Source organism: Heloderma suspectum, chromosome 1, assembly GCF_057233095.1.
Source record: "Heloderma suspectum isolate Gila_16-S chromosome 1, 16-S_ref, whole genome shotgun sequence".
In the NCBI taxonomy this organism is placed as follows: Eukaryota; Metazoa; Chordata; class Lepidosauria; order Squamata; family Helodermatidae; genus Heloderma; species Heloderma suspectum.
This window is the reverse complement of record NC_139458.1, coordinates 253,506,002-253,531,578: the sequence shown is the minus strand read 5'-3', so window position 1 is coordinate 253,531,578 and position 25,577 is coordinate 253,506,002. Positions and strand designations below refer to the sequence as shown.

Sequence of the window (25,577 nt, the reverse complement as noted above, 5' to 3'; positions counted from 1 at the left end):
ATGCCTGGTAAAAAACAGTCATGCGAGGGACCTCACAGAACTTGAACCCTCATTGCAAGCTCATCAGAGCAGTTCCCTAACAACACAGCCACAACAGCAGATAGCCAGACACATGATGGGGCATTTGTCCCCTCACTAGCTCCAACAACCAGTCATAGACATCAGGCTGATCTGGTGGAACAGCATATTTATTTATTACCCTACCTTTCTACCAGGAAATGGCACTCCAGGTAGCTAAGAACAATAAAATAACAATTAAAATAAAAACATAATTAAAACCATAATAGAAAAATATATTAAATATATTAAAAACACAATTAAAGAAAATGTTTGACATCCTGGTGGTCACTGGTTTGAACTGAAGGTACAAACCTACTCTAGCCAAGGTGAGCAGGGCTCCCAACACGCAGGCACATCTGAGCCAATTAGGAGGAGCCTCCCCTTTGGCATTATAGCAGGCCTTAAGATTAAGCAGGTTTCAAGATTAATCACACTTAAGGCGCAACCCTATGCATGTTCAGATAGAAAAAAGTCCTACAACTCCCAGCATTCCCTATTCAGCATGGCTTGCTAGGGAATGCAGGGAGTTCTGGGCTTTTTTCTGTCTAAATATGCATAGGATTGAACCTTTAAATGGTTTACAGAAATTAATAATTTAGGGCGCAATCCAATGGGGATAGGCGGCCTCCTCTGAACTCGGAGGCAACCGCCTATCCAATGCAGGGCAAGAGAAGCACGGAGGGGATCGTCCCCTCTGTGCTTCAGCCGCCCTGCATTTGCGGCTAGGCAGCCAATTTCGGCTGTCTAGCCACGGGAAGGCTGAGTGGGGGAAGCGACTACCAGACAACACACAGAATATGTCGTACCAGCATTTCCACCTTCCCCACCCTGGAATGCCCCCCGGAACACCCCATTTTGGCTGCTCTGCATTCCTCTTCTGAGCGCGGAGCTGTTCTGAGCTGCCTGTGAGGCAGCGCGAGAGTGGGGGAAGGTCAGTTCTCTGGCAACCGATGTATCCCATGGCTGTCTAACCACTAACAGCCATAGGATTGATCCCTCCATCTTATCTTATATATATAATTCAAAGTTGGGAATTAGTTGGTTATCCCTTTTTGACTGCCTTCCCATTGACCAATTCTCAAGGAACATACTTCACTGGAAAACTCTTGACATGCAGATTCCACGAATAACAGTGGTTTTCATTATAATTCAAAATCAGGAGTTTATTTATGTCCATAAAGCTTTAAAAATAATTAAGCTATCTTCTATAACAGTGTACTATAAAGTTTTATTTTTAATATAAAAATGAAATATGAACACAAAAATGTCTCTGTACACCTTTATAAACGGGGGTGCAGGCCAAAGTACAATTATATGCCAGGTACATACGGCCTGTCAACAAATCATGAAGGGATTAAGAGACACCTACAGTGAAAAATAACCCAGTCAAAATTTAGTTATTGCTCAGAAGGGAAGGATCTAGCAGTTAAACATTTAAAAGTCTCTGTACACCTCTATAAACAGATGCAGGCCAAAGTACAATTATATGCCAGGAACATATGGCCTGTAAACAAATCATGAAGGGAGCTACATTGCCTTGAGTCCTCTGCGCTCATTAGCAAACTTCAAAATTCAAGTTGTTGATGGACAACAAGGACATTACAGTGGCCGCCCTGGAGTTTACACCAACAACACTGTATTTAAGGAAGTTTTGTAAAAATAAAAGATGTAAGACTTTGAATGTTTCAATAAATGTAGTTAGTGAAGTTAAACCTTTCATTACATTTGATTTTTCCCCGCGAACTGTGTTTGTGGGTAAACAACTGGTTTAATATTGGTTTAATACTACTGATGAATGATGATTCAGAGCACTTTAAAACTTATGTGCCTGCTGCTGCTTTGAATGCAGTTTTATGTCAAGAAGCAGGATAAAAATAAAATGAAACAAACCAATGATTGACTAAATACAGTTAACGGAACAAGTGAGAAGAAACGAATATATACTTATCAAAATTGCCTCTCAGCAATTTGCAGTTTAAAAAAAAACACCTGGCATTATCTTCACTGCAGCAAAAAGACACAGAAAATAAGTCAAATGGTAAGTAATATGAAAAGCTGGAGTCGAGGGAAAGCAAGAAAATGTGTCTGTTGGCACCAAATAATGTTCTTCTAATCTAAGTGATGGTGCTGGAGAAGCCAACATATGAGTGACTTCACATTTCCACTAATGCACCCCCCTTTTCACAAATTGTCATGTTTGTTTCCCCCTCACTCCCTTTTGATGTGTGATACACTTTATGAATGAGCCATAGTGTAGAATGCCTGTGGCACAAGGCAGCTGTGTCTTGCCCTTCTTCTGGTACTTTAGATATGCTACTTTATTAGTCTGCTATTTGAATTCTCTCTAAAACGATTGTGCTCTGGGGCTACTTACTTCCATTACTGTTTAACAACACAGGACTGCCCCTTCAGTAAGGAATGGTACTGTCAAAAGGATTAACAAGTTGGTACCATGGTTACTGCCATACTTCTTCCAAATCTTCCAGCACCTATTGCTTTATACAGCCTAGTCTGATGTATTCGTCTTTCCCATGTTACAGTTTCAGATATAAGAACTGCTTCTGCCAGCACTCCACTATTGTTAATTTTAAAAAACAGTTCTCAAGGCAAACTGACAAGTCAGAAGAAGCAAATGCAATACCAAATTATACATCTTCTACTCTGTTTCCCCCTGTAGGAAAAAAACTGCAGTAATGTAATTGGATTTTCTACTCCACTCCACTACCCTACAGCTCTGTATAGAGCCAGAATATTACTGAACTGCTTCGGTGTTGGCTTTTTAAAAGCCTTATTGTTGAGTCAAGTGCGCTTCAAAGAATAGGTTGCACAGAGCAGCACATAAACATTTTGTTCCTTTTGGATGTTCCTTTTGGATGTTTTTGCTATTTAACAAATTACAGCTGAGGTTGTGGTTGTTGTCTGAAAGCTAGTAAAAACTTTCCAGGTTAACAGTTGTCCCTGTTCTCCATTACAGAAGGACTCAAGATTAATCACACTTAAACTGGTTTAAAGAAATTAATCAATTCATATAATATTAGGCAAACTAAACTTGATGAGTGCTGCTTCAGCAGCACACTTTAACATGTAAGGGCTTTCTGCTGAGTTTCTCAAACATTTTAAACATGGAGTGGGGGAGGGCGCAATATCTTGAGCTAAGTTATTAGTGGCTGCTTGTACACATCATATGGGGGTGGGAGGGGCAGGGGGACTTCTAAATTCAGAGCCCTCCTTCCTCCCTCACTCCTGTTTTAGCCAATCAAACAGGAGGAGACCAAATTGGGCCCTCTTCATCCATCCCCTCATTGTGAGTCTTAATCAGTAATTTCCTTTCCACATGTGCAACTTTTAAATTCTCCTTCAGTCTCCCCTTTAAGGTGGGTCCCAATGATCTCTGGTCACTGGTGGGTTTTATACTTTAAAAAATAAAACATAGGACCCATTCGTGCATGACAAGTCCAGATGCTGGTGAATCCTGGCTTACCATGAATGAGCTGCATTCTCATGCATGCAGCTCATTTGCTCTCGCTTGGTTCCTCCAGCTAGCACAAGTGGCTAAACTAACCAAAAAATGAAAGTTTACCAGGGTTTGTTGCTCCCAAACAAGTCAAGATTTGTAATCCAAGAACAAACTGTGGTTTACAGTCCTGGCTTCTAGAGGACGCAGCAAACCAGGATCCTGGGCTTGGACATCACAGTAAGCTCTCATTTTCTGGTTAGTTTAGCCACTTGTGCTAGAGGGAAGAGTCAAATGCATACAAACGGGAGCAGTGCAGTAAGTCAGGTTTCTGATTTATTGTTGTATGCAAATTCAACCAATGTGTTAGTCTCAGTGGTGGGTGAGAGTCAGGTCACACAGTGAGGGTGATAATTATGAGAGGAAAGAGGACACATCCCTGCTAAAGGAAGATACCTAGTCATTGATTGTCTTCCAGTGGCAGTGGGCCACTCTCAGAGTTCCAGTACTTGAGACTCCCCAACTTTCCCTTTAAGACAGGCAGGCACACATTCCAGCAGCCTTTCAAACTCATCCGCTGCTGCCACCACCACCACGCTATTAATTTGCTACTTGAAAACACCGTACATTGGCTGAAAGTGGCTCTTCGTTCAAAGTTTCTTATTTGACACAAAGCCAAAGAGGATTTTGTTCACCACTGCAAATAGAATCTAATGCATGCTGCATCACACTTCCACACATGTATTGCATGATGAATTCCTTAGTGGTTGGAACGGGGTTCACTTCTTTGAGTCCTGCTAAAAGCTTTGAGTCCTTTTTCTGTCTCTACAGAGTAGTTTGGAAGAAATGAGTAAGAGGAAAAAAGGAAACCTTACACATTACACCATGCTTCCACTGCATGCTGTGCTCAGTTTTAATGAGTGTGAGAGAGGTTGCAAACTGAAGGAGCATTTGGTGCCAGTGACAGGCACTGATTTTTAAAAAATATTTTGAGGCTTAAACAATCCTTTTTATTTTTTAGTGCTTTTCTGCAGGTTGGGTGGCGATTTGAAACAGAGAAGCTGTGGGCAGGCAAATGTTAAGTATCCCTCCCCATAGCTTATTAGCTCAGATCACCCCCTCCTGAAGAGGTTTTGCTTATCTATTAACACATAGCCGCTTAGGTACATGGAGTCAAAACTGCCGTGCTTGTGAAGTTTCACATGAAGTTTCTACAGTCTGAGTTGAATGGTGTTCTGTGATTCATAACTATGTATAAATTATCAAACATAGCTCTGGACAAAGTTTGCATCAACTCATAAATTGCTGACTATTTAAATGTCAGACCTACTTTCCCCAGGGCTGTCAGTGTGTCTTGTCCCTGAACATGTTTGCTTTTCAAGTTCCCATGTGAACAAAAATAGCCAACCACATTTTGCATTCTTTTCAAAAATGCAGTCAAGTTGACAAGTGTATCTTTATGCAGTCTTACTTTTCAGTAAGACTTATTTTTCATTTTTTTATCATAGGTTTCCAAATAGGTATTTCTAGTGATATAGTTGCAAAGCCATCCATTTACATTTTTGGTTAAATTGCAGTTATAGTTTAGTGAAATAGGTTATTCTAACTACAAACCACATAGTGGCATTTGCTATTTATTCTCTTCCTCTGAACATTTTCTAAAGGTGGAACTGGGTGGGTAACAGTGCAATCCTTTACACATCTACTCAGAAGTAAGTCTGAGTCCAATGGGGCTTTCTTCCAGGTAATTGGGTATGGGATTGCAACCTTAATTTGAAGATAACCCTAAAATTAATTCATTTTATTGATGTGAAAGAACAAATGGACTATTAGCTATTTTAATTAAGAGTAAGAAAGCTCCAGTTTATGATTATGAGCTTACATTCTAACAGTGCAATCCTATACCTATCTATTCAAAATTAAGCTCCAGTGACTTCAGTGGGGTTTTCTCCTAAACCCACATGCTAGAGAACATTGCATTCAATAGTACTTACATGCTTAGGATTGTGGTGTTAGACTGCAATCCTATACACACGTACCTGGGAGTGAGTCCTCTTGAACTCCCAGCACTAAGAAAAGCTTAATTTGGGGAACCTGGAAAACTTATCAAATTAGACAGATTTACATCTGCCTTTTTGCATAATATATTCTATTAATCATGGGAAAAGACATGGAGACTTGTAGCAATGGATACTAGTCATGATGACTATATATTACCTCCAGTATCAGAGGCAGTATGCCTCTATATCAGTTGTTGGGGAACATGGGTGGGAGGGTGCTGTTGTGCTCATGTCCTACTTTTAGGCTTCTCAGAGGCAACTAGCTGACCATTGTGTGAACAGAATGCTGGACTAGATAGGCCTTTGGTCTGATCCAGCAGGGCTCTTCTTATGAGCTATGGAGAGTACTGAGACCCTACTCCCTGTCCTGTACAAATCTTGTTCAGAAGCCCTACTCCCCCAACTTCTGAGACTTCCTGGCAGCCTGAAGGGCTAGTCGCTTTATTTTTATTTTTATTTTAAAAATGAAAGATTAATTCTGCACCCAGTACCAATTTCTGCATTCACACAGTGTGATCACAGTGGAAGAAACATAACATTGACAGTCATCTACACAAGCTTGAGCAAAATCTGCCAGGAATGACTGGTTATAGGGGAATTCAAGAATATGATGGAAAACAGTGACTCATTATGCTCTCCCAACCTTCCCCAACCTGGCGCCCTCCAGATGTGTTGAGTATAATTCCCAGCATCCCCCAGCCAGCATGACTGCCTAAGAGATACTGGGAGTTGTAGTCCAATACATCTGGATGGCATCGGGTTGGGAAAAGTTTATCATCTTACCAGTACTAAATTAAGTAGGACTGTAAGGCACCGTAGCAAGAAAATTGGGAGGAAATTTAAGTGTACTTATTGACAATGTCAGAATATTACCCATTCAGAATCTTTTATAGCTCAAATTCTGCCATACACTGCCAAGAGAAGATACAAATGGTGTGAAGGAGCAATAGACTCTTAGGGTGCTTCCAGACAGAGGCTCTTGGCTCTAACAGTCAAAAGACATTGTACAGCTATTCCATCTTTTCTTCCTTAATGGATATTTTCTGGTAAGAAAAAAGACTGAAGGAGCAGTGGGGAAAAATGGGAGGGCTACAAATTGAAGACCTCATCTGGACACCCCCACCCCTCAGTAAAATTTTGCGAATGTGGTAGTGCGATTGCACCATTATGCTTTGAATTTAAATTATTACCTTGTGAAGAAAAATAATCTTGTGTTGTTAATCTTTTACTGTTGTTCAGGGTCTCCTGCAAAACAATTTAGTACGTCATCTTCCAAAATCGAAAGAAATCATTGTACTGTCTGTTTTCTAGAAATTGCTTAGAAATAAATACCATGATTGCCAATTTTACTTCTACTCTCTAGATGTGCACAAGGTGAATGGGGGCAGTGAATTAGCATATAGATTGTGTTGTGCATATGTTTTCAAAAGAAAACTCTACATGATTAACCTGTTGGCTTAACTTTTACAGCAGAATTTTCAGTAGTTAACTAAGGTGTTGACACTGAAGCATACTGAAATGTGTGCTAACTGTTGAAAATGACAAATCAAGATAACCCAAGGATTTAAATGGATTTTTAAATGGCTGCTGCAGAACTATGCTTTCTACATGAATGACTAAGTAGTATTTAAGTGGTTTGAATTCTGGCTTATTACATACAACCCACATAGCTGTAAAATATGTTATGTAATGTCACTTGTGGTTTCATCAGTTTAGATTTGTTTATCCTAAGTATTTCCACTCCACGTTTAACAAACTTAAATTATTTTACAGTGCTTTGTTTTGTTTTCATTTTAAAATGAGTTCTAGCTGTTTACACTCAAAATAATATTTCAGTAATTTGATTTGATCAACCTGATCATTATGTTCATATTGTAGGCCTCTTTTATCCCCAGTCAAGGGTTTTATGTATAGAAATGGTTCATTCTGCAGCAGAATCTTTTATTTTCCCTAGAAAGGATTTTGCATTTAGAATACAAAACAACTATTAATCCGCTAACTTGTCTATCACTGAGGCTATTGTAAGTTAAAACCAACTTTGCTGTAGGCAGTAAAACAGCACTCAGAGGAAAGAAGTTACTGTGACCCTTTGGAATGAAGCAAGAATTTATCAGGGGAAGCACTGGAATGCAGGGAGCAGCATAGGAAATTATCTCTGTGCTCACTGGCAAGTTTAACATATTGGCAAAACCCGAGAGACATGGGCAACGCTCTTCCATATATTACAACAAATGGGTGGAATCCAATTATGCCTTTCTATTGGCAGAATGGCTATTGACCCAGCAGATGCCTCTCCTAATACCACTTGTTCCCTGTTCCCCCTGCAGCCCACCCTTTAGAAAATCTGCACCAGATGGTGGGGGGAGCCTCTGGAGCACCATGGAATGTGGCACTAAGGGGCTGCAGGCAGAAGGTGGAAGTAGCGGAAATTTCCTCTTCTTCCATTACTGGAGGCCTGCACTAGATCAAAGACTCCTGCACGAATAGGACTCATGGAAGGGCACAATTGCATACAACCCAATATTTGTACAATTAAGGGAAGCAGTACCTAAAGACAGTCAATGGCTTAGTGGTTAAAGTGTTGAACCTTTAGACCAGGAAGACCCAGGATCAAATCTTACTCAGTCACAAAGCTTAATTTATTTATTTTATTTATTTATTGCATTTATACCCCGCCTTTTTTTCCTCTTGCAAGGTACGCAAGGCAGCTTACATTATCCTCCTCCTCTCCATTTTATCCTCTCTCTCAGTTCACCCTACCTCACATGGTTATAAATGATCTCCTCTGAGGGAGGGTAGAATAAAAATGTAATAATTAAAAAATAACACACACACACACACACACACACACATATATATATATATATATATGCACACACACACCTCATTACGAAGCCCTCTTTTTGTTAGGCGGTTAATCAAATGAATGTATTTTAAGCATTAAGTGTTTCAAAATATATATCATGTTCAGTATGTTTTCATATACTGTGATCATATACTGTGATTTACCTGTGAATTACTTCAGGTAAACTCTGACTTCAAAAACTGTCTCTTTGAAAATGTGTTGTTTCCAAGTACAAGTCTCTTTTCTTTTCAATCATTTACTTTTTGTTTCCTTATCTAGTGATTTTCCCAGTACTAAAATAAATGGTTATGTTCTTATACTGGTCTCATAGAAATCAGCCTGTGTTAATGAAAAATTAATTTGTTGATTATTTAAATTATGTTAGAAAGCACAATTAAAATACAGTTCATATAAAAGCAAAACCATTTTTGAAAAGGCAGTAACTTACCTCATTTGAAATGTTGTTTCCTCTTTGATTGTCATGATTTCCTTCTGTTTCTGAAAACAAAGTAATCAGATAGTATACATTTTACAAAACCTATTACAAGCTTCACAAAAATCAAAAGAATCCTTGTTGGTTTATAAGAAAAAATGCAAAATCCTCAGTGAGGCAGTAGCTTTATTGGGGACTAACCAAAATGTTACACTATTTTGTGACATTTTAGTTGGTCCTAATAAAGGTATTCCTGACTATGGATTTTGGAACTACTAAAAGCTTATTTCTCTTCAGATAGAAGTATAGGCTGGGATTGAAACCCCCCCACAAATAGGCGTATGAACCCTAGGAAAATTTGGAGCTTGTTTTTCTGAACAGTAGGCCCTATTCCTCATAGAAGAGGCATTCCATGCCAATCAATAGAAGAGAGTTGCATTGTAGTCATGGACTTTATAGAAATGTTGCAGTCATTATACATCTTGAAATGTGACCTCAATTCCAAAACACTATATGGGTCTTCTCAAAAACAACCCAACCAAAACAAAGACCCTGTACATATACACATTTACTTTCTTCACTAAATATATAGAACATATGTCAATGCCAAAGTGAAAATACACAATACAAATACTATATCAGAATACTGATCTCGACTGATCTCGGAAGCTAAGCAGGGCCAGCCCTGGTTAGTACTTGGATGGGAGACCGCCTGGGAATCAGGCTTCCTGCATTGAGCAGGGGGTTGGACTCGATGGTCTTGTAGGCCCCTTCCAACCCTATGATTCTATTCTATTCTGTGACCATCAGTACATAAAGACTTAGCAGAGGTCCAAATGGCATTTTACCAGTACTCTGCAGTTATGGGAGTCTGAGACATGAGTTTCTATTGACTATTTCCACTTTTGTATTGAAATATGTTCGATAGATTTAGTGGAGAAAGTAAACGTATTGTGTAGATATATAGGGTCTTTGTTTTGGTTGAAATGTATCTAAAATTAAATACAAAATTAAATATCACTGGGGTAGGGCCATATCCCTCTGAAAATTTGTTCAAAATCACATTTCTCATAAAACATTCTTCCCCCCACCCCACAGAATGAGATGTATTCTACTTACAACATTCATTCTGACTTGGATTCCTGCATTGAGCAGGGGGTGGACTAGATAGCCTTGTAGGCCCCTTCTGACCCTACTATTCTATGATTCTATGACTCATCTTAAAACTCAGGGTCTCTTTTAAAAATATAAAATGCTGTGTGTCTCAGCATAAATACAACGACTGTCCCAAAGCCACCCAGTGAGCTTCATGGCCAAGTGGGGACTAGAGCCTGGATCTCCCGAGTCCCAGTAATAAATTCTAACCACTGCACCACACTGGCAGCAGCCACAGAAACACACATGAGAGAGCCGTGGTGCTGTCTATTACAGCACCACACATCTTGAGGGACTTAGTGTTCCATTTCCAGCGTCTGAGCCTAGCAGTTGCAGGTTCAAGGGTCCAAGGGTTCCAAGGCGGTCAGTGCAAACAGGGATTGGGCAAAAGGCAAGGTCTCAAAAGTCCAGGTCACAGGCAACAAAGTTCCAAGGCAGCACAGCAGACAAGGGGAAGGCAGAAAGAGAGTCAGAAATGCTAGTTTCTGGAAGGGGACAGGTCGGTGGAGCTTGTATAAGGGAGCTCCACCGAGAAATGAGCATTTCAGCTCTTTTCTGGGCTTGCCCCTGGAAGTGCTAAACCATTGTTGCATAGGTGGTGGGGCTGCTTGCACAACAGAATTGACAAGACTGGCCATGTGCGGGCCTGGGCTCTTATGGTAGTCACCCCTGAGGGCCTAGGCTCCTCCTGGTCTATTGGCAGATCCTGGGCATTGCTGGTGATGGGTGGTTCCTGGTACACCAGCTCTTCCTCCTCCGAGGTGTCTTCCAATGAACGTATGACACTTACTGTAAACATGCAACAACCATGGGTAGGGGGAGCAGCCATGGGCATCAGGTTGCTGGGTCAAGGTGAGCAGGTGGTTCAGAGAACCCATGAAATGATAACCAGGGAAGTGTGTCTTGGAGCATAGGTATCAGGGAGATGGAGGTCCAGCCACCCTGGCACTGAGTATGCCAGGGCTGTTGGGGACATCGGCCACCCTGGAGATATGCCCACAGTGTCCCCAGGTGAGCTCTTGTCAGGAGAAGGCTGCCTTTGATGAAAACAGCAGCCCAGAGACACCCACTGTTCAACGATGCCCTGGACATTGTTGGCAAGTCCTCAACAAGTTCCCATATAGCAGGCGTGGGCAAAACTGTGACCCTCCAGATGTTTTGGCTTACAACTCCCATCAGCCTTAGCCATCATAGCTAATGTTGAAGGATCATGGAAGTTGTAGGCCGAAATGTTGGGAATATTGCAACCTTGTCTACAAGTTACAGGAAGGGGGCAGAGTTGTTGTTGTCGTTGTTGTTCAGTCGTTCAGTCGTGTCCGACTCTTCGTGACCCCATGGACCATAGCACGCCAGGCCTTCCTGTCCTGCGCTCTCTCCCGGAGCGTGCTCAAGTTCATATTCATTGCATCCGTGATGCTATCTACCCATCTCATCCTCTGCCGTCCCCTTCTCCTTTTGCCTTCAGTCTTTCCCAGCATCAGGGTCTTTTCCAGGGAGTTTTCTCTTCGCATTAGGTGGCCAAAATATTGGAGCTTCAGCTTCAGTATCTGACCTTCCAATGAGCAGTCAGGGTTGATTTCCTTTAGGATGGACTGATTTGACCTCCTTGCAGTCCAGGGGACTCGTAAGAGTCTTCTCCAGCACCACAGTTCGAAAGCATCAATTCTTCGGCGCTCAGCCTTCCTTATAGTCCAGCTCTCACAGCCATACATTACTACTGGGAAAACCATAGCTTTGATTACACGGACCTTTGTCGGCAAGGTGATGTCTCTGCTTCTTACTATGCTGTCTAGGTTGGCCATAGCTTTCCTCCCAAGGAGCAAGCGTCTTTTAATTTCATGGCTACAGTCACCGTCTGTGGTGATCTTGGAGCCCAAGAAAGTAAAATCTGTCACTGCTTCCATTTCTTCCCCTTCTATATGCCAGGAAGTGATAGGGCCAGATGACATGATCTTAGTTTTTTTAATGTTGAGTTTCAAACCAGCTTTTGCACTCTCCTCTTTCACCCTCAACAAGAGGCTCTTGAGATCCTCTTCGTTTTCTGCCATTAGGGTGGTATCGTCTGCATATCGGAGGTTGTTGATAATTCTCCCGGCAATCTTAATTCCGACCTCTGATTCATCCAACCCGGCATTTCTCATGATGTACTCTGCATATAAGTTAAATAAGCAGGGTGACAATATGCAGCCTTGTCGTACTCCTTTCCCAATTTTGAACCAATCGGTTGTTCCATGTCTGGTTCTTACTGTTGCTTCTTGACCCTCGTACAGGTTTCTCAGGAGACAGGTAAGGTGGTCTGGTACTCCCATCACTTTAAGAATTTGCCACAGTTTGTTGTGATGCACACAATCAAAGGCTTTAGCGTAGTCAATGAAGCAGAAATAGACGTTTTTCTGGAATTCTCTTGCTTTCTCCATGATGCAGCGAATGTTGGCGATTTGATCTCTAGTTCCTCTGCCTCTTCGAAACCCAGCTTGTACTTCCGGTAGTTCTCGGTTCGCATACTGCTGAAGCCTAGCTTGTAGGATTTTGAGCATCACCTTGCTGGCATGTGAAATGAGCGCAATTGTGCGGTAGTTTGAACACTCTTTGGCGTTGCCCTTCTTTGGAATTGGAATGTAAACTGACCTTTTCCAGTCTTGCGGCCACTGTTGAGTGTTCCAGATTTGTTGGCATATTGAATGCAGCACTTTAACAGCATCATCTTTTAGGATTTTAAATAGCTCGGCTGGAATACTGTCATCTCCGCTAGCTTTGTTGTTACTAATGCTTCCTAAGGCCCACTTGACTTCACTCTCGAGGATGTCCGGCTCAAGTTCAGTGACCGCACTATCATGGCTATCAGGGACATTCAGATCTTTCCTGTATAGTTCTTCTGTGTATTCTTGCCACCTCTTCTTAATCTCATCTGCTTCTGTTAGGTCCCTGCCTTCTTTGTCCTTTATCATGCCCGTCTTTGCACAAAACGTTCCCTTGAGATCTCCAATTTTCTTGAAGAGATCTCTAGTCTTTCCCATTCTGTTGTTTTCCTCGATTTCTTTGCATTGTTCATTTAAGAAGGCCTTCTTGTCTCTCCTTGCGATTCTCTGGAACTCTGCATTCAGTTGGGTATATCTTCCCCTTTCTCCCTTGCTTTTCGCTTCCCTTCTTTCGTGAGCTACTTGTAAAGCCTCATCAGACAGCCACTTGGCTTTCTTGCATTTCTTTTTCTTTGGGACGGATTTCGTTGCTGCCTCCTGAACAATGTTACGGACCTCCGTCCATAGTTCCTCAGGCACTCTGTCTATCAGGTCTAATCCCTGAAATCTATTCCTCACCTCCACTGTATATTCATCAGGGATATGATTTAGGTCATACCTGAACGGTTTAGTGGTTTTCCCGACGTTCTTCAATTTAAGCCGAAATTTTGCAAGAAGCAGCTCATGATCTGAGCCACAGTCAGCTCCAGGTCTTGTTTTTACTGACTGTATGGAGCTTCTCCATCTTTGGCTGCAAAGGACATAATCAATCTGATTTCGATATTGACCATCTGGTGACGTCCATGTGTAGAGTCGCCTCTTGTGCTGTTGGAAAAGAGTGTTTGCTATGATCAGCATGTTCTCTTGGCAAAACTCTATTAGCTTTTGTCCTGCTTCATTTTGTACACCAAGGCCATGCCTGCCTGTTATCCCGGTGATTTCTTGACTTCCTACTTTAGCATTCCAATCCCCTATGATGAAGAGGACATCTTTTTTTGGTGTTAGTTCTAGAAGGTGTTGTAGGTCTTCATAGAACCGATCAACCTCAGCTTCCTCGGCCTCAGTGGTTGGGGCATAGACTTGAATTACTGTGATGTTGAATGGTTTGCCTTGGATTCGTACTGAGATCATTCTATCATTTTTAAGATTGTACCCCAGTACTGCTTTTCCCACCCTTTTGTTGACTATGAGTGCTACTCCATTTCTTCTAAGGGATTCTTGCCCACAATAGTAGATATGATGGTCACCTGAATTAAATTCGCCCATGCCTGTCCATTTTAGTTCGCTGATTCCCAAGATGTCGATGTTCAATCTTGCCATCTCATGTTTGACCACCTCCAGCTTACCTTGATTCATTGATCTGACATTCCAGGTTCCTAAACAATATTGTTCTTTACAGCATCGGATTTTCTTTTCACCGCCAGACACATCCACAGCTGAGTGTCCTTTCGGCTTTGGCCCAGCCGCTTCACTCTTTCTGGCGCTACTTGGAAATACCCTCTGCTCTTCCCCAGTAGCATATTGGACACCTTCCGACCTGAGGGGCTCATCTTCCGGCGTCATCTCTTTTAGCCTTGTGATACGTTCCATGGGGTTTTCTTGGCAAGAATACTGGAGTGGGTTGCCATTTCCTTCTCCAGTGGACCACATTTTGTCAGAACTCTCTGCCATGACCTGTCCGTCTTGGGTGGCCCTGCACGGCATAGCTTATGGCTTCACTGAGTTACGCAAGCCCCTTCGCCACAACAAGGCAGTGATCCATGAAGGGGGGGGCAGAGTTACAGCTAGTTAATACATGGGAATTTAGACCACAGCTAGCCTTGGGATCTCTTTAGCCCACAGTGTGGTTTCCTGTGATTTTGGGGTTTTGCTTCTTTCCTTCCTTCCTTCCTTCCTTCCTCCCTTCCCTCCCTCCTTCCTCTGACCTTTCGTCATTGTTGGGAGCAGCTGTGTTTGCTCTCTCTTGCTCCTGCCAGTGTTATAGAACACAAATGGATGGAACAAACTGTTTTTTGAAAGTCTATGGTGTATATGCATATTATATGCAAGCATATTGTTAGTAAAATAATTTTTACCTTTCTTCACTAAAGAAGAGTGTGGTCTCCTTTTTAGCCTTGTGTGCATGTGGGAGTGGTAAATGCTCATTTCATTCTGCCTTTTGTTTTTCCTCTTCTAACTGCCTTTCTAACAGGAGACATCAATATTAAATAATTCCCATCAAAGACATTTGGAGGGCCTCAAGTTGCCCACCCCTGCCCTATAGGACTGGCCACCAAATGCCTCCAGGGTTGCCTGAGGGAGTGTGACCAAGTGTATCATCATGGGTGTGTCCCAATGATGTTGTCAACCTTAGATGGCCAGAATATACCTGGTAATTGCAATAACAGGAGACCGCCTATTAGAACATTAGAATAATACAACAAGGCTATGGATTGGGATGATAAGTGGCTCCTAAGCAGTATAATTTGGTACTCATATTGTAGAGGTGCTTGTGAGTTTATGTAATCTTGCATTATTTGAGGAATTCTTTTAAAATTCCTGTATCTGGAATGCTTTCCTTGCACTCATTTGTGTCCCTGCAGAGGCCTTGTGGTCTATACTGGCAGATTCCGATTATTACTAGACCATGAAGCCTCTTTCCAGACTTTTAAAATTAGTGGACTTGACCTGTTTTTAAAATTGAGAGTCTACATCAGCATTGTAAGAAATATTAGTATTTTTGAAAATAAATGAGTCTTGCTTTTTAATCTTGCTTACCAAATAACACTACCATCTGAAATTGAGATCTGGAGAAATGTACACAGATTTGCTTGAATTATTGCCGAATGTTAACTAGTGTAAGACATTGGTTAGCTTTAATAATGTGTTTGTTCATAAAATTTTGCATATTTGCTCACCTTAGGCAATTTCAAGTTTGCGTTATCCACTTTTCAAGTGCAAGACAAATGTGAAAAAGCAGTTATGCATTCCCTACAGCTTCATTATTCTAATGAATCTTGTCAGAGAAATTATTTTAGGTCCATCAGTTAACATACAATTAAGCTTCCAGACAAAGAGTGTATTAATCTCTAACTGGTATATTTGTTCATGTGGATGTCACTTTGTATTATATTGTATGAAAGAAATCACTGTGGTTGAATTATATTTCTAGTAGAATTATACTTTACCAGGGAGTTGAAAAACAGATAAAGAAGCTAAAAGATCACATTAAACTATTAGGTTAAAGGTGTTTCTCCCAGCAAAGTTTAATAGCATAATTCATAGACCACTTAATCTGATATATTTGCACTTTATCTTGCTTAGTCCCATTCATTTAATTAAGAGTAACTATAATCCTATACATGTCTATTCAGAAGTCCCACTCAGTTCAATGAGCCCTACTACCAGGTAAGTGGATATGGGGTTGCAGTTTTAACTGAAATGCAAAAATTTCACTGTCAATAGTGTATGGATGTGGCCAATTACTGGTAGAGAACACATACATGTATTTAAAGTAATTTGTGGAACATGTTTTAAAAACAACTAAGAATTCATTTCTTTATAGGAGTATTAATTTTAAAAAATCTTTAAGTTATTATGTATTTTATTTATTTATGTAGTACATTTCTAATATGCCCAATAGGTAATGCTCTCTGGGCAGATTACAACCAGTTGACAAACTAAAATGCCACTTTAAAAAATATAAAATACAATACAAATATTTTAAAGAATAAAATATAATATAATAAACAACAAACTGTATAGTAATCTATAAAACAGCCATAATAACCTGGCACTAGGTCTCTAAAAATGCCTGGGAGAAAAGAAAGGCCTTTGCCTGGTGCCGGAAATATAACAACATAGGTGCCAGGCAAACCTCTTTGGGGAGTTTATTCCATAAGTGGGGTGCCACTACTGAGAAGACCCTCTCTCTTGTAGCCACCTGCCTAGCTTCCTTTGGCAGGGGCACCTGGAGGAGGGCCCCTGAAGATGACCAAAGGGTCCAAGCAGGTACATGCAGGAGGAGGTGTGCCTTTAGATACTCTGATCCAAAGCTGTTTAGGGCTTTGAGGTCAACACCAACACTTTGAATTCGGCTCGGAAATGGACTGGAAGCCAGTGCAGCTGATGAAGCACTAGCATCACATAGTCGAATCGGCCAGTCCCAGTTAGTAACCTAGCAGCTCTATTTTGCAGTAACTGAACTGTCTTCAAAGGTAGCCCCACATACAACACATTGCAGTAATCCAATGAGGAGGTTACCAGAGCATGGATAACTGTCGCCAGGTTATCTCTGTCTAGATAGGGTTATAACTGGCATATCAACCTAAGCTGATAAAAGGAGCTTCTGGTCAATGAGGCCACCTGGGCCTCAAGTGACAGATGAATCCAGGAGTATCCTCAGGTTGTGTGCCTGATCTTTCAGGAGGAGTGCAACGCCCTCCAGGGCAGGTAGAACGCCACTCCACTGGGCAGATGAACTACCTGCTCACAGTACCTCTGTCTTGTCTGGATTGAGCTTCAGTTTCTTGGCCCTCATCCAGTCCATTACCCTGCTCAGGCACTGGTTAAAGACATCCACTGCCTTACCTGGGTTTGATAAAAAGGAGAGGTAGAGCTGGGTGTCATTGGCATATTGATGCCACTCCAGTCCACATCCCTGAATAAGCTGTCCTAGTGGCTTCATGTAGATAGCATGGGGGATAAAACTGAGCCCTGTCGAACACCGTGATGTAATTGCCATGAAACAGAGTAATAATCCCCCAAAACCACCTTCTGTAAGCGACCATCCAAGGTGGAACGGAACCACTGTAAAACAGTGCCTCCGACTCCCTGCCCAGGCAGCCACTCCAGAAGGATGTCAAGGTCGATGGTATTGAAAGCCTGTGAGAGGTCCAGGAGAACCAAAAGGGTCACGCTCCCCCTGTCTCTCTCTTGGCAAAGGTCATCTCACAGGCCAACCAAGGCGGTTTCTGTCCCAAAAGGGGGCCTAAAGCAAGATTGAAATGGATTTTCAACAGAAAGTGTGGTCATGGAAGAAGGCAACTAGTACAGTAATTTCTAATATATAATGAAAACCTTTTCTTGAAAATAGTCACTTTTGTCTTGAAGTACAGCAAGGGCAGCCATGCATGATGTTTTGGGCTGCTGAATTTCTGAAAAATACAAAAATCCTCCATCCCACCCTCCGCATTTCAGTATCTGTAGTATAACATACTATAATGTTCAAAATACACTCGTTTGATCATTTTGGATGTAATTAGCAACTCCTCCCCCCGCAATTGTCCTCCTATTCCATTATCATATATTTTATGGTTTTATTACAAGTAAACTTGCTTACTCAGAGGAATGTCCCACTGTGTTTAATGGGGGTTATTTCCCAGTAAATGTGCATAGGATTGCATCATTACAACATAACCATATCCATGTTTACTCATAAGCAGGTCCTACTGAACTCAATGAAATGTAGTCCCACGTAAGTGCTGTCCTTCTACCAGCAGGCAAAGACCACTTTATTTAAGAAGGCCTTTAGCCTGTAAGGGAGCAATCCTATGGCCACTAGTTAGCTGGTAGATGGCCATAGGATATGTCGGTTTCTGGGAGCCGACCTCGGAGCCCATGCTCCTAGGTCAGTTCCTGGAGAACTGACCTTCCCCCCCTCCCACGCTGCCTCACAGGCAGCTTGGAATAGCCCCATGCTCAGAAGAGGTGCATGGAGTGTCAAACACAGGGTGTTCCGGGGCGGGGAGGGCGGAAATGCCGGTATAACACATCCTATGTGTTGTCTGGCAGTCACTTCCCCTGCTCCGCCTTCCTGCAACTAGACAGCCCAAATCAGCTGTCTAGCCACAAATGCAGGGCAGCTAAGCGCGGAGGGGACAATCCTCTCTGCACTTCTCCTGCCCTGCATTGGATAGGCGGTTGCCTCTGAGTTTGGAGGCAGCCGCCTATGCCCATTGGATTGTGCCCTAAGTGGGTCTGTTGTGTTGGGTGCTGTTTTTAATAATATGTTTTTTCATAACAATTGTTATGTTTTTATTGTATTTTAATGTATTATTCTAATCCATTTTATTTTTTTCTATAAGCTGCCTTGAGTGCCTTGGTTTTTTAGTAGAAAGGCGGGGTTCAAATAAAATAAATAACTAAAATAAAGGACTTTAGTCTTAGACTGTATTTGTTGTTGCTCTGTTTTGTATTAACATCCAGTGCATTCTTAGCCCCTCCTCCCTGTAAATGTTTGGATCCTGGCCTACCTTCAGATGCCAGCACCACTGTAGTTACATTACATCATACCCTTGAGGTCAATTCTAGTAATTAAGGAAACCCTTTCCTAATATGTTAGTACACTGAAAAGCCAGCTAGAATGACATCAGACTAAATTATTCTGACAGCATTAAATGGCCTGTGAGATATCTCCATAAAATTTCAGAAAATATTCACAGTTTACAAAACAGATTCTACAAAAAAATGGAAGAATATAAAACACATATAGTCATTTTATACAGGGAAGTATAAAACTGGATGCAAAATGACACAGAATTCAAACATTAAAATTTTAAAACTCAAGGTGTGTTTTGTTTTTCTCTATGGCTAATAAGGTATTCTGTAAATGCTCCCTCGCACCTTATTTTAATATAGTATACAGTATATTCTCTATAAACAACAGATTTCCTGTACACCAATGCAAGCATCATAATACAAATTATTCTGAAAAGCATAAAGTTTACAAAATGTAGCAGTGAAGTTTTTCTTTCATTTGAAAAAGGTTTTACATTTTGATTATAAATATTCTTACATTAAACATACCACATCTGTACAGCATACAAAATAATATGTAACAGAAGTATCTTTTAATCCTTGGTCAAATCTTGTGATTTTATCAATTGCTTTTAAATAGCTTTTAATTGCCAGTTTTGGGGTTTCCACATTTCCCGCCGTTACTTTTATATTGTATATACAAAACAACAACTGATAATAGAAAACTAGCAGTCAAGAATGTACACGCACAAAAAGTTAAGAAATACATTACAAGAGTGGTGGGCAACTTGTGGCCTTCTAGATGTTTTGGCCTACAGCTTCTATCAGCCCTAGCCAACATAGCCAATGGTGAGAGATGATAATGGTTGTTTTGTTGCAGAATTGAGATCAGAGCTCTATACGAAGAGCTTTTCCTTTCCGGATTTTCTATACATAACCTCTAGGTGGAGCTGTGTTATAACAGAATAGCACAAATTCATAAGTGGAAACAGCACTTTCAGAAATAATACCCCATTTTCCCCATTCTAAAAAAACTGGGGAAAGTGCTCTGAAAAAACAGAAGTAAAACTGGAGGATCACAACGTCATCTGAAGAACCCATAAACAACTGTAAGGAATCATGAGCACATAATAAATTCCTTGTGTAGAAAAGCTCTGAGTGTCTGAGACCTGGCCTGCTCAGAGAACTCAGGGGAGTAGCATGTTCTTGTCTCCTATTTCACATCTCAAGCTGTAAGTGTTGGGGAAGGTCATAAGCAGACGTATGGCCTTATTGGAGTTCATCCAGAGAAGAGTCTTCAATGTGGTGGCCCCCTTTCTTTGCAACTCCCTGCCCATGGAGGTTAGGCAGGCGCCAACACTGTGCTGCTGCTTTCAGCACCTCCTTTAAACAGCTCTTTTCCAGAACTAACCAGTCACAGTTTTTATTAGCATTCTGTTTTTAAAAGAACAATTCTAATAATGGTACTTTGATTCTTTTTATCTTTTTACTTTTTTACTTCTTATGTTCATATCTCTGGAATCTGTTTTAGATATGGAGCAGTATACAAATGCTGTAAATAAATTAAATAAAAATAAGCAGAGAAACAGAAACTTCTGATTTTCTCCTCTTCAAAGAAATTCAAAAGAAGTCTGAGTCTCTCTCTCTCTCTCTCTCTGATTCTGAACTTCCCAACACCTGTCTTTTAGTGACTGTCTTTTAGAGGGGGTATTTTGGGCTCTCTTTGCACCAGGCACCTTACATGTCTGTTTTCCAAGGGGGTGGTGATGGAACCACAGAAACCAAAAATAATGGTTGGCTATCAGATGTGGAGCCCTTTTTGCCTATTTACACTCCTTTTTCTGCACTGTTCCTGCTTCAGAGCTGTGTGTGAGTGAGAGACAGTTCCTTATTAAAATCTAGAGTGGGTGTGGCCAACTTATAATCCTCTGGCTGCAACTGCCATAAGCCCTACCCATCTTAGCCAATAGTGAAGGATGATGGGAGTTGCAGGCCAAAACAATTAGAAGGCCACAGGTTGTCCACCCTTGGGGGGTGTTTCCACACTATTGCCTTCACTGCTTTTCCAACTTTGTTGTGCTGTTTCCTCAAGTGCATTTTCTCTTGCTCATGTTTCCATGTCCCAAAAGGACCCGGTCTATCATTGCTGAACCCTGCTGGGCTGCGTTGTTTCCACGGAGCCCTAATCGCATTATTCTCTTGATGGCTGGGTGGAGCCTTCTTGGAGTGGGCTGAGGGAATTTCCAAGTAGCGCCAGAAAGAGTGAAGCGGCTGAGCCAAAGCCGAAAGGACACTCAGCTGTGGTTGTGTCTGGTGGTGAAAAGAAAGTCCAATGCTGTAAAGAACAATATTGTTTAGGAACCTGGAATGTCAGATCAATGAATCAAGGTAAGCTGGAGGTGGTCAAACATGAGATGGCAAGATTGAACATCGACATCTTGGGAATCAGCGAACGAAAATGGACAAGTATGGGCAAATTTAATTCAGGTGACCATTCTATCTACTACTGTGGGCAAGAATCCCTTAGAAGAAATGCAGTAGCACTCATAGTCAACAAAAGGGTGGGAAAAGCAGTACTGGGGTACAATCTCAAAAACGATAGAATGATCTCAGTAGGAATCCAAGGCAAACCACTCAGCATCACAGTAATTCAAGTCTACGCCCCAACCACTGAGGCCGAAGAAGCTGAGGTTGATCGGTTCTATGAAGACCTACAACACCTTCTAGAACTAACACCAAAAAAAGATGTCCTCTTCATCATAGGGGATTGGAATGCTAAAGTAGGAAGTCAAGAAATCACCGGGATAACAGGCAAGCATGGCCTTGGTGTACAAAATGAAGCAGGACAAAGGCTAATAGAGTTTTGCCAAGAGAACACGCTGATCAAACACTCTTTTCCAACAGCACAAGAGGTGACTCTACACATGGACATCACCAGATGGTCAATATCGAAATCAGATTGATTATGTACTTTGCAGCCAAAGATGGAGGAGCACTATACAGCCAGTAAAAATAAGACCTGGAGCTGACTGTGGCTCAGATCATGAGCTTCTTATTGCAAAATTTCGTCTTAAATTGAAGAACGTAGGGAAAACCACTAAACCATTCAGGTATGACCTAAATCATATCCCTGATGAATACACAGTGGAGGTGAGGAATAGATTTAAGGGATTAGACCTGATAGACAGAGTGCCTGAGGAACTATGGATGGAGGTCCGTAACATTGTTCAGGAGGCAGCAACTCAATCCATCCCAAAGAAAAAGAAATGCAAGAAAGCCAAGTGGCTGTCTGATGAGGCTTTACAAGTAGCTGAGGAAAGAAGGGAAGCGAAAAGCAAGGGAGAAAGGGGAAGAAATACCCAACTGAATGCAGATTTCCAGAGAATAGCAAGGAGAGACAAGAAGGCCTTCTTAAATGAACAATGCAAAGAAATCGAAGAAAACAATAGAATGGGAAAGACTAGAGATCTTTTCAAGAAAATCGGAGATCTCAAGGGAATGTTTTGTGCAAAGATGGGCATGATAAAGGACAAAGAAGGCAGGGACCTAACAGAAGCAGATGAGATTAAGAAGAGGTGGCAAGAATACACAGAAGAACTATACAGGAAAGATCTTAATGTCCCCGATAGCCATGATAGTGCAGTCACTGAACTTGAGCCAGACATCCTAGAGAGTGAAGTCAAGTGGGCCTTAGGAAGCATTCCTAACAACAAAGCTAGTGGAGATGACAGTATTCCAGCTGAGCTATTTAAAATCCTAAAAGATGATGCTGTTAAAGTGCTGCACTCAATATGCCAACAAATTTGGAACACTCAACAGTGGCCACAAGACTGGAAAAGGTCAGTTTACATTCCAATTCCAAAGAAGGGCAATGCCAAAGAGTGTTCAAACTACCGCACAATTGCACTCATTTCACATGCCACCAAGGTTATGCTCAAAATCTTTACCTTTACCTTTTTTAGGCTTCAGCAGCATGTGAACCGAGAACTACCGGAAGTACAAGCAAGGTTTCGAAGAGGCAGAGGAACTAGAGATCAAATCGCCAACTTTCGCTGGATCATGGGGAAAGCAAGAGAATTCCGGAAAAACATCTATTTCTGCTCATTGACTACGCTAAAGCCTTTGATTGTGTGGATCACAACAAACTGTGGCAAATTCTGAAAGAGATGGGAGTACCAGACCACCTTACCTGTCTCCTGAGAAACCTGTACGAGGGTCAAGAAGCAACAGTAAGAGCACTGGAAAAGACCCTGATGCTGGGAAAGATTGAAGGCAAAAGGAGAAGGGGACGACAGAGGATGAGATGGCTAGATAGCATCACCGATGCAATGAATATGGACTTGAGCAGACTCTGGGAGAGAGCGCAGGACAGGAAGGCCTGGCGTGCTATGGACCATGGGGTCACAAAGAGTCAGACACAACGACTGAACAACAACAACAAGGGCCTGCTTACCCCGTCTGTTTTCCCACCTCCTCCTGTTTCCGTTTCCGATTCCGACTCCCCCTCTCTCGTCCCCTCTGCCCTGGTGAAGTTTCCTGCTCTGACCAGTCTCCTCCTTGCCTTCCCAGCCTTTTTGTTTTACTTTAGAGAAGGAGTGAAAAGTCTGGAGCATCCCCCCACCCCCTTTAAACCTTCCCTGTTTCCCCTAACAGGGAGATTGAAACCACAATTGTGCATTAACAAAGGGGCAAAAAATCTAAGCGCTGTGTCTGGAGCATCCCCCCCCCCCTTTAAACCTTCCTTCTTGGCCCTGAGACAGGGATTTGAAGTGCAGTTGTGCATTAATGAAGTGGCGAAAAATCAAGGCGCTGAGTTTGGAGCATAACAACCCCCTTTAAACATTCTTTCTTGCCCCTAAAACAGGTGCTTATGTGTGCATCTTTTCATCTCTGCCTGACTGCTCCCTCCAGGATCATCTCCCCTTCTCCTTCACACAACTTCAGTGTTCCTGCTTCCTCACCTATGTTTCGAGCAGGACAACTGAAGCAGAAGCTAATGGAGGAGTACGGGATTTTAAAAAAGAAATCAGCCTTGCTGTGAAGAGAGGCTCCCCACACTTTCTCCTTTCCCCTGAAAGTCCAGATGCACTGCATTTCAGTAGCAAGCCTCATTGAGCACAATGGGAGTTACTTCCAAGTAGACACACATATGCTTGTCTGGGAAAGAGGGGGGACACACACAAAGAGGGAAACTAGCCCCCATGTTAACCCAGAGGACCTCATTGACCACAATGGGAGTTATTTCTGAGGAGACAGTAATGGGTTTGCTGTGGGAAAGAGAGTAGTAAAGACAAAGACAGAATCCAGCCCCCATTGTAACCCCCAGGATAGCTATAAGGAAGCTGCTAAGTACTTTCGTCCTAAGGCAATTCATTGCAGCCTGGCTTGGTTGCTTAAAAGCATTTAAGCAATTGGGCTTTAATGTGTGCCATTTCAATTGAGAGGGAATCTCAGCCTCATCCACAGCAATGGGAGTTACTTCTGAGGAGACACTAATGGGTTAGTTGTGGGAAAGAGACCGAAACCAGCCCCCCATTTTAACGCACAGGATCTCTATTTGGAAGCTGTAAAAGAGTTACGTCCTAAGGCAATGGACCTAAGCCTCCAGATTGCCTTAATCACATTTCAAGAACTGAGAGCTTTGATATGTGCCTTGCAACTGAGGGGCTTCTCTATCATTTCTGTGGTCATTGAGAGGGCAAGCCTCATTCAGCACAATGGGAGAAAACACCCCTTGATTGGGGTCATGGGCTGTGTTCTAGTGCTTATTTTCAATGATGTTCTAAAAGTTGGTCCTTTGGCATCCTGCTCCAAAACAGCAATAAAAGTTCTGGAAAACAGGGAGGGAAAGGGTTCGTCACTGAGGTCAGAGCGACACACCCACAAGGCTGGGCTACACGCCCCATGGACAGGGCTAAGACAGCAAACCCAGTGAGATTGTGGAAACAGGTCAGTAATGGAGCTGTCAGGGTTGCCCCTGAGCATATAGAGTGTCAGAGTAGCTCAGATTCTGAGGAAGAGCTGCAACATGTGGGGGAGGAACTTTCCCAGGCTTCAGAGGCACAGCCGCACGGAGAGCCCCCCCCCCCAACCCTGGGAGTGATAGTGAACAGGGGGAGGCAAGGGAAGAACAACCTGAATTCTTAGATGCAAGACGCAGATGCAGGCACAAGCGGGCAATCGCAGGGGCTGAACTTTGGTGCTCTGCCCGATTGGCTCAGTGTCAACAGCTGCGCCTAGAGGTGTCACGAGAGAGGGGGAGATCTTCTCCTCCCACCCCTTAAGAGAGCTTGTCGCCTTTTCCCCAAACGGAAGAAGGCTGTTTCTTTTGTAGTCCGTGAGTCTCTAGCAATTTGCATCTGTATGCCTCATTAGGGTAAATGGAATTAAAATCTTGGAAATGCAGCCTCTAGTCTGAGTGTTGGTTTTGGCTATTGGAGTTCTCAGCCAGGCAAAAAGGGAATCCTGACAAGAGCCTCCATAACTGGGAAAAGTTGGACTATAAGCAGTCTCAGAAGCGTTTTTTCAGCGATAAAATGCAACACTGGGGCTGAATGGCCACGACGTCATGGAACCACAGAGACCCCACGGCACA

The 25,577-nt window shown here is 42.2% G+C and overlaps 1 protein-coding gene across 2 annotated transcripts in view; it reads right to left on the bottom strand.

The window, feature by feature from the left end:
- Nucleotides 1-25,577, bottom strand: part of SEL1L2 (SEL1L2 adaptor subunit of SYVN1 ubiquitin ligase) — a 72,689-nt gene that overhangs the window by 44,685 nt on the left and 2,427 nt on the right. For both annotated transcript variants that reach the window (XM_084824383.1, XM_084824393.1), the window contains exons 2-3: nt 8,868-8,917; nt 6,765-6,819 (exon numbers count right to left, since the gene is read on the bottom strand). In XM_084824383.1, the coding sequence (XP_084680509.1) occupies nt 6,765-6,819; nt 8,868-8,917 (105 nt within the window). The remainder of the gene's footprint in view (nt 1-6,764; nt 6,820-8,867; nt 8,918-25,577) is intronic.